General features: G+C 34.9%; 1 protein-coding gene across 1 annotated transcript in view; it reads left to right on the forward strand.

Annotated features, from left to right (window-relative positions):
* ASCC3 (activating signal cointegrator 1 complex subunit 3) overlaps positions 1-15604 on the forward strand; it is a gene marked incomplete at its 5' end in the record, with an annotated part of 249988 nt that overhangs the window by 93337 nt on the left and 141047 nt on the right. The window contains 2 exons of the mRNA XM_084261793.1: positions 5193-5369; positions 7716-7787. Of these exons, the coding sequence (XP_084117919.1) occupies positions 5193-5369; positions 7716-7787 (249 nt within the window). The remainder of the gene's footprint in view (positions 1-5192; positions 5370-7715; positions 7788-15604) is intronic.

Consider the following 15604-nt stretch of genomic DNA (forward strand, 5'->3'; position numbering starts at 1 on the left):
CTAAGAATTTCATGTACATAATTTGCTAACACATCATCTTTGGAGCTTACATTCAGATACTTATTCATTACAAACCACGTTGTAGTTTCTGCAGGATTCACTTGTTGCTGTAAGAATGTTTCCTGAGAATACTGTCTCATTTTGCAGCTGTGGCCCATTTTAGAATGAGCTAAATTAAAAGAAATTTAGTTTGAATGGGACCATCAACCTAGATTTATCTGCATGGCTGATGCATGCATCAGTTAGATTAATTCTGCCAATCACATGCTCTTGTCACCCGTTAATTTTTATTTACTACATATCATGGATAAAATTATTGAATAGAGTGGGGCTTAGAAAGCAATTAGAGGCATCCCTTCCTAATTGCTGTTTTTCAGTTATACATTCTCTTTAAAATCTGTCAGTTCATCAGCTTGTGATAAATTTAATACTTGTTTTCTTGCTACTCTGTGATGTTATTTTTTAAGAGTATAGTGTACAGCCATATATCTAATGCCTTACGTGAGTCTATCTTGTTATTTTTTTCTGGCAACTTTGTAATTGTGTAAAAATGACTTTTTTTGAAAACAAAACCTAATCTCCATTAGTTTGGAAAGTGTTGTGTATCAGGTATTTGAATTAATCTTCAGAAGCTTTTCTGTTACTTTGCATGGAAGAGATGTCAGGAAGTCATTCTGCATGTCATTTTTCCATTATTGATATGTGAACATTTTTCCATTTTCATGATACATCCATGGAATTTAAAAGGTGATAGTGATTGTCATATGTTTTATGTTCTTTCATAATACAGTAAAGCAGTTAAACTGATTTCTATAAGGGTTCATATTTCTTTTCATTTCTTAGTTTGGGAACAAATCAGTAACTTTAGCATGAAAAGGCGTTCTGTCATTCAAGAAAAAGTGACGTGGCACTGTACAGGGCATAGAAATCTCTTAATAGGTATATTCAGAATGTCATTTCTTAAGGCAAAGTATTGTGTGCTTAATATTTAGCTGAGGGAAAATAATATGGCTTCTAACAGTGCTTTCTGCATGGTTACGTTTTTTCAGTACCTCTAGATTTTTAAATGTGTTCTAAATGGAGGACTGAGATCACAGTATTTTCAGGGTTCACTGGAAGCAGAGTAAAAATCATTTATAAATTTACTTAACTTGATGGTTGCCTAGTAACAAATGCATTCTGTGCAGAGTGTTTGAGTTGTAGATAACGTCCTGTGTAGAATCTTCAAAACAGTATTAGTAATTGCATTTTTACTATGTACTTTCGATTTTGCAGTTTTACTGGGTTTTTCCATTTTTATTTGTTAAACTAGGAAATTACCACCTATATGGACTGATTGACAACTTCTTAATTCTTTCATTAGACAGTAAACAAGATATCAATACACAAGTAAATACTGGTGAAGCACACTAAGAAACATTCTTAGTCATTTTGAAGCATCTCTAATCCTTTTTTTAATGTTCTAAGAATTCATCTCTTTTTTCTCCCTTTCTTTTTCTCATTTTTTTTTCTCATAATAGGAAAAACATAGATCTTGTGAGATGTTGAGACTTAGAGCTGGTCTGTGATATAAGTGGTGTCTAAGTAATAACTAATGAGAATCTCCATATACAGTACTTCATTGTTACCACTGTTGAGTACAGAACTCAGGAACCTAAGTTAAGAATTCATCTTCTTGCAAGTCTAGACTAAAACCTACGTAACCCTTGTGTTTCACTTTCTGTGTATCTTGTCTTTAGTATAGATCTGAAGGACATACAGACTGACTTTAGAGGGTGTGTTGAAGTGATTCTGGGTCATCTGACTATCAAATTAATTTCTAAGCAGCGGACAAATCTTCCAGGATTAGAGTATCCAAACCTGCCTGCTTCACTTAATTCTATGCTGGAGTTGAACAATCAGGGATATGCTTTCTGGCCTGATTCTAATTCATTCTATGAATGTGGTATTTTAATACATGGAAATGGGAAGGCTGCCAAGATCACAAAGTTCAGGAGAACTTTAGAAGTCAGATAAAAGAGTATGTCTGCACGCTCTGTAGGCTCTCAGGTAGCGGCTGTAATGTAATGAGAGGAAATTAAAATCTTAAAAACTATTAGGAAGAAAATGATCCTCTTGTGATCAGTTTACAATGCAGAGAGGCACTTCCCATACCTGATCTTTTATCATTTATGATGTAAATGCAGGTGATGCTTGAGTGTGGAAATTGGTACTGGATAGCTATCTTCTGTTTATTTTTTCTGCGTACATGGAATTTCATGGTGTGATAACCGTGTTCCGCAAACGTGTGTGGTGAACATGCTGTCAATTCTCTTCATGCCATCGTGAATGCTTCTGAATTAGATATACTAATTAGAGATGTCAATTAAATATAGTTCTGGCAATTTAATTTCTTCCACTATAACATCAAATCAATAAAATATAGTGAAGTTTTCTAAGAACATGATGTGCAAATACTGTGACAGTTCAGTGTTCCAATGAAAGACTTGTAGTTTCCAAATGATGCTTATATTTTTACTGAGATAATTACACACATGTGAAAAATTAAAATTTTTGAGATTGTGTGCCAGTAGCAAAGAAAACGTACTTAGTTGCGTAGTGCCAGCCAGTGATAGGGAATGTAAACAGAAAACTTTGTCATCCAAAATGTGTTTTCAGTAATTTTGTCTGCAATTTCAGGAAAAAGACTATATATTCGTAGTGTCTTGTATATGAAGTCATAATCTCTAATTGGGACTTCCAGGACCAAATAACAAGTGATCCAGCACATGAAAAATACTAGGTTCTGAATTAACAGTATTTGCAAGGGGTGCCGGCAGACTTTCAAGGCTTACCTTTTTTTTTTTTTAAGAAGTGTCTGAGAGCAAAACATTAATTCTTGCTCTTCAAGGAAAAAAAGTCAGAAAAGTAGTTGAAAAATGTATGCAGAGAACTTTTAAATTGTGTTAGAAGTCTAAAAGCCATTATGCAAAATAAAGTCTCTATAGTGCTTGGATAGATGAATAATAGATAAATAATTGAAACTGAAATATAATCACAGAGAAAATGCAAAAATAAATCATGTTATGATTGCCTTTGCAGGTAATTTTGTTTTACTAACTTGTAAGTTTAGCATAGTTTTAGTCACTGCTGTTTGTATGTTACCTTGTAGAATTAAAAGAATAAACAGAACTCATTCTGTATATGAATGTGGTGGTGTGCAGACACATAGGGGTTTAGTTTATAGTTTGAATTTTATGTGAGCACAAAATAATTGGGACAACTGTTCTTAGACATTTTATCATTTAGGATAAATGTACTTTTTACTTCTTGATTATTTTATATATATATATTAAATATTGATATTTTGTGTTGCTAAGCAGATGGTAAAAAATAAAGTTTTTTGTTTGGATGGCCTTGAAAAAGTTAAAGAAATTGATGGAATGATTTACACACTTAGTAGTTTTTATTTAACTATGAAGGCTAACAAAATGTTACTGTAGAGCAAATGACATTAATACCTCATTTCTTACAGCACTCAGACATGATTTTTGGGGCTTGATTCTTTGACATGATTCTTGGGGTTTTCCATTTATGAAAACCAATTGTCCAAGTAATTTGTATATTTTAGGTTTTTATAAATGAAAAATTATATAGGCTCTATATACTCGTGCACAAATAGATGTAAAGTGTAATAGAAAATATGCAAAAATACTTTGGTTTAAAAATGTGCTAAGCGTATTAGTAATTTTAATTACTTGGTTGTGTTACAACTCCACATGAAAACTGCAGCACAGAGTTAACTCGGGGGTTTCAGCCAGCTCCTTAGCTCCCGGGCCAACTGCCAGATCAGTGAAGTTAAATGGCTTCTTTTTACAAAGGTTTTGGAAGTGGCAAGTCTGAGTAAACTGTAACTGTTCTTGAGGCATTGTTTATATTTTGAAAGGAAACTCTGAACAAACAGCTTACAGTTAATTGCTGTAAAAATTCATACTTCCATGGTTATTAAGCAGAGTTCTCGTTAATTGTTTAAATACTTGAAATGCTTTCCTACCTTCAGATGGAACTGAGCACATTTTCAAAGTCAGGCTTTCGGGCCCTTAGGAGATTTGAAAAGAATTTGCTGTTGAATTTAGCAAAACCAAATAATGTTTTCCAGATTGGAGCGCAGTTCCACTTTGCTGATTGTTGTTCTTATTATCAGGTGATTGTAAACAAAGTACAGGATAAATACATCAGCAAGTTAAAAAAAAACCCAAGTATACAAACTTTAAGAAAATTAAACTTCTTTTACTGGGTGCAGGTGGCCAGGCTCTGGCAGTGGAGTCTGTAGGGGCCTCTGTAAGGAGAGGCTGGGGCTGCCCCAAGGTGTGGCTCATCCCTGCAGCCTTCGTGGCGGCACCTCTGGGAAAGCATATGCAAGGAAGGGTAAAAACACTGTACAGCTGTTGAGAGAAAGAGAGGAATGAAGTAAAACGCGAGAAACAACCCTGCAGACACCACTGTCAGTGCAGGAGGTGGTGCTCCAGGGGATGAAGCCAAACCACTTGCCAAACCCTCCCCCCCTAAACAAAACACCCTCAAACACCTCAAAACTGTGAGGTTGAGGTTGACTCTTGCCCTTATGTCACCACGTGTCCTGGTTTTGGTCAGGATGGAGTTAACACGACACCACGACACCATGTAATCCAGCTATAAAAAAATATATAGTGGAACCACTTGGGCCATTTAAATTAAAAGTAAAAAAAAGGATGCCTGTTGCAGAGAGTTAGAACACATTGCCTAAGATTGTTGTGGAAAGGTGTAAGCAAAAGCCAGGAATGAGGAATCACATGAATTACGTTCTTTTCTGAACTGTGGAGTGATTTGAGCTAAGGAAGAAATACCAAATTATCTGTCCTAGTTTTGCCTATAAATTGGACTATCCCTTCTTAACAAAGCCAGTTTTACTGCTATTGTTCCTCCGTGTCAGTTAATGACTGCTAACCTTTTAGAGGTCATAAGTACAATAAAATAGAAAGATGAATAAGCAAGATTTGGTGCAATTGCAGTGCTCTGGTTTCTTCAGTACAGGGTCATCACTAACTCACTTCTGTTCACCTTTTGTAGGAAATATTAACTGCTTCTTTCACATTACTGTCTTTTAATAAGGGATGTTTTAAAACTGTGCTTGATTTCTTGACATGCTACAGGTTTTCTCTTTTTTTTAATAGGTTGAATCTACACAAAGTATGATTAGGATTTTGGGCCTTTCAGCTACATTACCCAATTATCTTGATGTTGCTACTTTTCTACATGTCAATCCCTGCATTGGGCTGTTCTACTTCGATAGCCGTTTCCGACCTGTACCTCTGGGGCAGACCTTTATAGGAATTAAGACAACTAATAAGGTAACAAATCATGAATCCCTAAGAAAGGGTTGCTCTTTGTTTTGATCATGTTTCACATATGTATGCGTAGGGAGTACTGGTTTATTATGTTTCAGGTGTTTTTTGAAGCATATTTTCTTCTATATATAGATACACATAGTTGAAAGGTGCTTTAAGAATTTTATTTCTTCGATTTACAATATGTTTAAATAGGCCTTGTTGTAATTGGATACAATGGTATCTAGCTTAGCATTGCCCATGCTTCACTACTAAGTTTTGCTTGATGACAGAGAAATCATCACCCTTGCCTGCAGAGTCACTGAAGCAGCTGATTCTTCTGCCTTTCTCATTTCAGTTTTCCATTTTGCAAGAAACAGTGGTGCTTCTTTTCTGGCTTTAAGGATGAATGAGGAATGTTACAAGAAAAATAGTCATTTATGAAATTGGAGAGATATATACATTATGGCATGCATTAATACAAGTTGGATATAAATTGTTGATTAAAACCTTAGCATGCTAAGCCATTAACTATTATATGTGCACATTTGATACAAAACTCATTGAAGTAGTCCCTAAGTGGACTTCTTAATTTCTTGTGCTCTTCTCATTTTGGGAAGCATTAAGGAAGGCTGTGGTCAGGTATAATATTCTTATTAAAAATTGTAAGTGCAGCGCCACTTGACACATAAATTATAATTCTTCATAGATACGGGAATTAATACAAACACTTTTCCATAAGAATTCCCATGCATCTAACTATCTGATAATTAAAGTTCATATAGGCTTAACTTTTAGAAGATCTTATTCTGCTGTGATTTAATAGAAGCCAAAACATTTTCAATTAAAAGTTACTTTCATACCTTAATAATGACTTTTTTCTCTTTTTATTTTTTTTTCTATTTTTAATGGACATTGCCTTTCTTACCAGGCTACTTAAGTAGTTTATTCCATCTGCAGTGCAAGAAAGAAACTTATTTTACAACTGTAGGGAGTCATTTCAAGTTTATTCTTTTTACACAAAAGAATAGTTTACCATATGGTACTTACCATGATTTGCATATTTTAACCTTCATTAATTGTTTCAAGTACCTTTACTGAAATCGCTGTTGCTTTTTTTTTCTTTTCCTCATACTTGATTTGAATATTTTGTTTATTTTCACTGGATGTTAAGGAAAAAAAGAAAGACTCCATTTTTTCATACTGACTTTGGAATGAATTTGTGGTTTAAAAATCAAAGATACAAATAATCCTGTAAAAATTTAACTTATTAAAAATATTAAGTTTTCTAAAAAAAAGAAATGAGGAGATGAAGAAATATTAGGCCAAAGTTATTTTGAAATGTAACTGGCAAACTGCTTTGGTAATACCACACCCATTTTTTTCTCTTTGATTTTCAGAAGTATTCAATTACAGATTTCATAGAATAAAATACATTTTGTAATCAATATAATGCACTTTATAGCAGACAAAAAGGAAAAGTATTAAGCTTCTTTGAGAAAGGATTCTATTCAGCATAATACTAACACTAAAGCTCCCGAATTATTGCAAATACACACATTCTCCTGGTCTATATGAGACAAGGAAAGCAGTGTAAGAACTCACAGGGTCAAAAGCAGTTCTTGTGGAATATCAGCATGTGCAAACAAAGCCACATCTCTATCCACACTGATGAGTTACAAGGAGATAGGAGGCTGGTGGTTATTTTAGGTAGATGCTTTATACCACAGCTTTCTGACATCCTTCATCCAAAGAAACATCCCCAAAAAGTTGGAGCTGATCAGTGATTTGCAAAGTCACGTGTAAACTGTAGGCAAGCTTTCAAAAGCAGGGGCAGCATGGTGTATGTATTATGCATACAAGTTAGCCAGGAAAGCTCTTAAAACTCTGTACGCTGAAATTCTTAGAGCATACAGGACCAAGACTGAAGTTTGGCTTCTTCAGTCAAAGGTCTGTTAATTCAGATATTTGTCTATAGTGTTAGTTATTTTTCTTTTGCATGTTCGTATTCAGTAAGGGGGTGTATTAAATGGCTATTTTGTCAATATCCTGTACAAGTAAGATTCCTTCATATGAAATAGATAAATTAAAGAATAGGACTGGGTTACATCTCTTTGGTCATTAACAAGACCAATAATAATTTTTCTGTCCAGTGCCCTCACTCATATTTTGTCTACTTATTTTCATGTTCTATTTGTGCATTTAATATTACCAAGATTATACTGTTAGGAATGGAAATTAGTGTACTGTAAATTTTATTCTCACAGTCACATTTTTCTTTTATGGATCACTGTAAATTTCCTAATATGTAATAGAGAACGCATAAAGATAGAAATGCTTTTAATGTGAAGTATGTTCTTTGCTTTTCAGGTGCAGCAGCTGAATCATATGGATGAAGTATGTTATGAAAATGTGCTGAAGCAAATAATGGCTGGACATCAGGTATTTATTTTTTGCTTTGCACTTAGAACATATGTAAAGCAATTAGTTTAGATCATCGTAATGATGTATTAGGAAATTATTTTTTATTATTATTTTGAGATGTCACTTCAGAGGTCATTTCTGATCTTCAAAACACTATAGAAACAGCATGCACAAAAATCTATACAGGCTAAATAATGTTAGCTTCTAGCTAAGGTGAAACTTCCTGGTACTTTATATATCCCTAGAAGTAATTAATGTATATTCTATCACTTTTTTTTAAATGACAAGGTAAAGTAGGTCAGTGCTTTAGAGACATTACACTTAGGTACATTTAATAATTAAAAGAAAAGGAAAAAAAAGAAAAATATACAGCATTTCATTATTATTTTTAGCCTTTGCCATGTCTTTTAAATTTTAGTGTCTCCACTTAGAGATGAGGGATGAGAATTATGCAGTGTTTCAAGACATGGTGCTCAAGTGTTCAGTGTCTGTCATTTGAAATATCTTTGGGTTTGTGTTTTTTTTTTCTTTTTAAAAGAAGTAATCCCTCATTTTGCTTTACAGTAGAGGTTTCTGTAGTGAATTTTCAAGTCTGATATTCCCCTTCGCTAAGATTGTAGGCATAACTCGTTTGCCTGAATAATTTATCATTCTGTTGTTATTGTGCTTCTGAATCACCCACACACAATGTCTCATTTCTGTTAGAACTTTGCACATACATCAGTGCAAAACAATACTTGTAGCAGGGATGGCATCAGTTCAGAGCAGGAGCAAATGCTAGTGCACTATGATGCCTGAAGCTTTCCACTGTGAATAACTTACATATATAAAGAGGGAGACTCCTTTTCCCACAATCACCCTGAGACTTGCACGTTTTTGCTTTTTCACATAAAGTTCAGATGGTGGTGTTTTTTGAAAGATGAACAGTTGGTTTATGACTTGGGGAGGAGAACATACTTCAGCAACAGCTTCTTAGTCCTCCTACTTCCCCTGCTTTAACACTGTCATGATTTAACCCCAGCCAGTAACTAAGCATCACACAGCCCCTCCGTCTCCCCCACTTTCCCCCCCAGCATGGGGAGGAGAATGGAAGAAACTTGTGGGTTGAGATAAAGATGATTTAGTAGGATAACAAAGGAAGAGAAAAATAATAATAATAACAATATAAAAGTGGTGTACAAATGTAATTGCACACCACATGTGAAAGGAAAAAAAGAAATCTGATAGCCAGTGTTTCCAAGCAGCAATCCTGCCTCTTGGCAGCTTCCCCAGTTATGTCCAGGGCATAACACTATACAGGAGGGACTATCCCTTAGGCTAGTCTGGGTCAGCTGTCCTGGCTGTGCTCTCCCAGCTTCTTGTGCACCCTGACTTAATGTAGACACTATGACTACTTGGCAGCAACTAAAAACATGTGTGTTACCAACGCTGTTCTCCCACTAAACACAAAACACGGCACTTCGCTGGCTACTAGAAAGAAAATTAACTTGATGTCAACTGTGAAACCAGGACAAACACCATCTTCCACTTATCTTCTCTTGTTAATATCAGTTACTGTTGTTACATGCAGAAGACTTTCATGATTACCTATGGAAATGATGACATTTTCTTGCATGAAAATTTTTAACAAAATTTGTTGGCACTACTCAGGGAACTGTATTTTCTCCTTGTTGTCAATTATACATATACTTTAACAAATTCTTTACACTGAGTTACATTAGGTTGTTTATCTTTCATATCTTGTTATGGTTTTGTGTATTTTCACTTGCTGTAGATACATCTGTAAGTAGCAGATTCCTTAAATCAGTATGTCTAAATAAATGACACATCTTCCATTTCTGGCAGGAAGTTTCTGTTCCAGTATATTTATTACACCTTTTTTCTCCTTTCTTTTTTCCTCTTACGGAGGAAATAAATGACAACAAATGTATATAATATTATTTGAAGAAATCAAGTACAATAAGTTTTTTAATTCTATTAGGAGGTGTTTCGGGGGGTTTTTTAGCTTTCCTTGGGAATAGTTTTAGTTCCTGTACTAGCAGCTGAATGCAGAAGTGTTTTGATTTAACTCATGAGCTGCTGCTCTAAGAGGCCAAGTGAGGAATTGTATATAGACTACTTGATGTTACAGTTTCAGCAGCTGACACAATTGCTGATCTCAGTTTCTGAAAATTATATTTCAAACCAAAACCAAATAAGGAGTGTATTTTCAGACAAAGCAGAAGTGTGGTTTCTCTTGCTATATAAATTTTGATTTGGTTTCAGAACACTTTGGTTAATTTGATTCAGTTGATTGTAAATGTTAAGCATTTTCTTTGCTTCAAAAAAGATTGTTCTGCTGTGTTGCAGAACTCTCTTAAATACATGTCTAAATACCAAGCATTTACACAGGACTTTTCTTCAGCATATTTAAAACATGGTCATGATGATTTTTGGTCTTGATACTTATGAAACTAATGTTCAGATCCTAAAATGAATGATACGTCAACACTGGGATGCAGTCTTTGACAATGCAGAATCAAGCGTATCAAGTCATTCTATAATACAGTTAATTATAATATGTAGTTTTGTACCACATATTAAAAAGCAGGGATTTTTTTCCTTTTACTGAGTATCCTGTGACAAATGATCTGTCTAATTATTCAACCAAATGCAGATGTTGGGCGTGGGGGGTGGGTCACATAGCTATATCAACATTGAAATGTCAGCCAGGTAGTGGAAGATGAATATTAGGAACCAATATGATTAATATTACTCTAGGAAGTTGTTTTGTTTTTTTTTACTGTGTTTTTCCAATTTTGAGAATACCCTTTGATCTTGTAAAGTTATCACCTTCTGCTGATTGTCTTAGTTTTTAGAAGTCCATTACCTGCTGCCTACATTCACCGTAGTCTGGTACTGTCATGCTGTTGGCTTCTGTTATCCTTGAACCTACCCGTTCTGGCTTATATTATAGTACAAGAAAGAGGTACCAGGATCAGAGAAAATTACTTCCCCTCTTCTAAAGTTCCATGAGTTAATGTACACCTCCCTTTGGCCATCAAACTTTCACTGTGTTGTCTCCTTTAATATTCTTTACCAGAGACTTTGGAATGTATTAATAAATTATATTCAGCTTTTTAAATCTACTGTTAACTCATTTTCCAAGGAATTATAGCTTGCCAGAACCAAATAATTTAAACTCATGGAAATCATGCTGTTTTGTCCCTGCCATATTATAGGTTACTGTGTGATGCTTGACTGAAGTTGTATGATCATGTGTTTTAATAGATGTATGTGTGTTTTCATTTTTCAAGACTAAGGGTGGTAGGAGGTAGTTGCATTCTACAGGCATGTGTTTTGACAGATGGAGAGAAGCTTTTTATGTTGATTTTTCAACAGTCATCCTCTGCAAGACTTCAAGCTCTTCCTGGCTACTGGGAAATTAAGAGTTGGTGATTCAGCCTTTAATTTTGATCCATCTGCTCAAACTAATGAGATATCTCATTTGTAGGCTTCACTTTGAATTACCAAATGCAGCTGAAGCTATAACATTTGTCTTACGGCACAGTTCTCCTCCTCTTTGACTTGAGGAATGATATAATGATAGATGGTTTGCCCTACTGAGTTTTCTAGGGGTTTTGTTATAAAAAGTTTTTATTGTGACTGAGGAAGTGAGATCAGAAAATGTCCCAAAGGTTTCCAGATGCTTTTTAAAGTCAGTATGCTCTTTTGGTGGGATTGCTAACAATGTAGCTCTTCATTTGGAGGTTTCTGTGTCAGATTGTACCTCTTAGGACTGCTTTAAGTGAGAAGCTCTTGTGCTGTTAAGCCCACTTTCCTGGGACTGTACTTCTGGGCTTGGCATTAGCTGGTGAAAACTTTGAATTTCTATGTTTTTGTATTATCTGAAAAGATGTTAGATTCTCTTGGACTGATTTTCACTTTTGGAGTTTTATTTCTACCTCCTCATAAATTGCAGATTCTTTAAACAAAGGAAAATTTAAAAACCCAACTGCAATTATACACCATTCATCAGAGAATATGACTCCATGTGCAACTGCAGGTAGAGTATTTTTGCTAGCATTTATCATCTGGAATGCTGTTCCATTGAAGACTGAGTGAAGGCTCAGTCACCAAAAGTTATTATTCCCTCAAAGTGATTACAGCTGTCACTTGTCAGGCAGTCACCAGTCGTGGGGCACGCACATTAACAGCATTAATTCAGCTACAGAACTGAAAAACCCAGTAGAAGGGTATTTAATGGCAGCAAGTTCTAGGGAATAGGCAGCACCTTTCCCAAGTAGCCTGTAGAGAACCTTGTAAGATCAGCAAAGACAGTGACTGAAGCCCATACATATCAATATTGTTTTTTATAATGAATTGAAATTTTGCAGTACTGCCAAGTTTAGGACAATGTGCTGCCTTTGTCTTCACAGGGTATGAGGAGGAAAACACCCTTGTCATGTTACATTTTGAGAAATAGCATAGCATTCATAGGAGTTTGGAGAAATAACAGTATTTATAAAGGTTTGGGGTTTTTTTTCCCTCTGTAGCACAGGATATGTAAATTTTAACTTTACATTAAATTCCTTCATCTATTAAATATGGAGCAATGGCACTTTACCACAATTCAGTTGCTTAACTTAGTATCCTAAGGAACTAACTCTTTCTGACTCTGACCATCACTGTTATATAGGTTCACATCCATTACACCTCCTGCTGTTGCTGACGTTTTGCTGTTTCATTGCACTACTTTGGCCATTGTCCACATCACATCTTAAATGCTGTTATGAATTTGTCAGAATTTTGCTGTTAGCAATCTTTTTGTTGTTGTTGGGTTTTGTTTTGTTTGCTTGTTTGGTGGTCTAAATGTTCTCTCTGGGTCAACAAAAGCAAAACTCTGAAATTGCATAAGACTTCTTGGGATATTGTTAATTTCTTGCAGTATGAAATAGAAGGGGAGTTGCTGAAGGTCTTTGAAAGTTTTCTGAGGAAGTACATTCTCGGACTACACTCATAAAACACTTTTGGTTCTGCATGTTACTTAGACTGGTCACCTCGTCTATTCCTGCAACGTTTTCTTTGGATTTTGTTTGCAAGGGGAGGGGGGTGTTTGTTTTCATAACTAATCCTCTCTGATATTACTTAAATCTTCAAAATAAGTCCTATGTTATCTTCACCCCCTGTGTTGTTTCAACAGGTCTCCCATATTTATTCTCTGCACCTAATTTTCTTCTCTGGGCTTTTTTCTGCCCTTCAGTACTCTGTTACTCTGCTTAGCTTCATCCACGGGTATCTAAGTTTCAGTCTGGATTCCTTCCTTACCAAAAGCACTTTGCTCATTTGCCAGTTTGGCTGTTTGTTTTCAATCAAGTTTTCATCTTGGAGTGCCTTTGGCATTCTCCTGTCTTCTGAAACCTTTTTTCCTTCCAAGTAATGCCTTTTGTTTTCTTACTGCTTTTGAGTGTAACTGAGATATTGTCTGCTTTAACTTTTCATCCACTAGCTCTGGTACTCACTAAAACTCCTTGAAGCTCATTTTCTCACTGAGTTTGGTATTTTCAGTTCATAGCAAAAACTGAACGTTCAGTGGAAGTTCTGAAATCTTTCTGTGGTTCTCATTGCCTTTGCTGTCTGAGCAGGCATTGAGGTTCAAGATGTCAGTCCTGAAATACCAAGGAAGAATAACAGCTTCACAGGAAGTGGTTTCAATATACAAGGAAGAGGTTTTGAAGTACCTTGTTAGTTTCTGAGCTTTTGCTCTTCTCAATTGAACTAATTTCTTAGGTTTAGCTGGCTGATTCTCTCTCAACATTTTGCTTTTGCAGCGTGGTCCCAACTGCATCTGGTATACCTATGACAAGCTTTACCTTTCATCTTTTAAAATTAAATTTTGAATATTTTTTTTTAATGTGCAGAATGCAGCCATGTACACTTGCTAAATTTTTAATCAGTGTATGCACTGAGTGGTAAGTATGCAGTTTTCTGGAAATCAAGCTTGCTTTATTAATTAGAATTTATGTACTTAATTAAAATGTTGTTCTATACCATTATTCTGCATTTACTTCATTAGAAGTAATATTCAGATGCTTGGGTTTTTTAATAAAATATTGGAATAACTTCTAGGTATCACCTTGCACAGATTTTTAATACTTTTTCAAGACAGGATTTTTTATGTCAAATCAGAAACAGATTACACTTGAATTTATATAGTCAAAACTGGTTTGTGCTATGTATTGTACATAAAACATTTGCTTTGTTGGTAATTGTTCTTTATTTACAATAATTGACTTGAACTTTGCAGTACTGAGAAGTGTCATCTTGTTTTTCTTACAATGTTATCTTTAACCAAAAAGAAACACTGGGTAGTTATTTTAAATCTATTATATTAAATTGTCAGAAGTGAATTTGACAGGTATTAATTTCATCTGTAAAAATGATGGATTAAATATCTTTATTATCACTTTTCCAGCAGTTACTTGGTTGCAGAAGCCATGCGGAGATAAAAGTGTAATAAGCTTAGTTACTGCAACTGTTGACAATGCTTTTATAGCTGTGTCATAAGATAAGATTTAATAAAACAGTATTTTCTTCAGAGTCTCTCTGGAACTCAGTACCTTGAGAATTAAGCTTGTCCTGGTATTTTTTCTGGGTGAAATCGTGTTTATAGCACACTTTGAAGAAATAACTCTGAAAAGTTAGTAGATTTTTCTAGAGTTCCATCTTATAGACTGAAGAGTTTATTTCAGTCAGTTTCTGTAACTATCTATACATGTTGCTTCAGTATAGATATGAAGGATGAGGGGGGATGGTTTTAAATAGGAAGAGGGTAGATTTAGATTGGATGTAAGGAAGAAATTCTTCACTACCGGAGTGGTGAGACCCTGGAACAGGTTGCCCATGGACTGGTGGCTGTCCCCTCCTTTGAGGTGTTCAGGGCCAGATTGCATGGTACCTTGAGCAGCCTGATCTAGTGGGAGGTGTCCCTGCCCATGGCAGGGGCAGTGGGACTTGGTGATCATCCAACCCAAACTGTTCTATGATTCTGTGATTTTACTTCACCTCGTGTGGCTTATTTACCTAGATATCTATACATATTGCTTCTGTATTTATATGTGTATATATTTGTAGGTATATAAAAATACATAAATAACACAACTAAAGTTTTCTGGCAGGATAGCTGATATTTCTGTCAGCTGATTAATTAAAGATTTGAATAATTTGGATACTTTTCTGTAGAATTTTTTTTTACTTTTTTTTCACAATTAGGGCCCACTTGTATGTGGTGTTTAACAGAATCACAGACAAATTCAGCTATGTTGCACTTTCTATGTTCTGCATCTTCATCATTTATTTATGCACCCCATTTCTACATTTACAGCCTTTTGCAATTTTAAGGATATAATAGTTAATATAATCTTATGCACAAATAAATGAAACTTTGTGTCTTTAATTAAAACACTATATTGATACGCTGCATAGAAGATAATCTTAAATATTATATACCAGATGTTTCATGTTATTGTAAAATGAGGCGTATGTACTATTTTCCTCTGTATTTTCTGGTCAAATCTATTTGGCTTTAAACGTTTACTACCTTATCAGCTGCATATATGGACAGCTGAGGAAATTGTTGGAAATGGATGCCATAACTAATGTATATAACAACCCATTATTCTTCAATTAGGTAGCCTTCTAAATGTTCCTGTGCTATATTTATGTGCCTTATGCTAATTTTTGCATATATGTGTGTTTATATAGTAGCTTTTCTGTGTATGTTCGCTATGAATTTATGTAGACCAGAGGCAGCAATGCAATTTCTTTCCATTATTTACGAGTTCACAAGGTATTCA

The sequence above is a fragment of the Gallinula chloropus genome (genome assembly GCF_964237585.1).
Source record: "Gallinula chloropus genome assembly, chromosome: 3".
NCBI classification, from domain to species: domain Eukaryota; kingdom Metazoa; phylum Chordata; class Aves; order Gruiformes; family Rallidae; genus Gallinula; species Gallinula chloropus.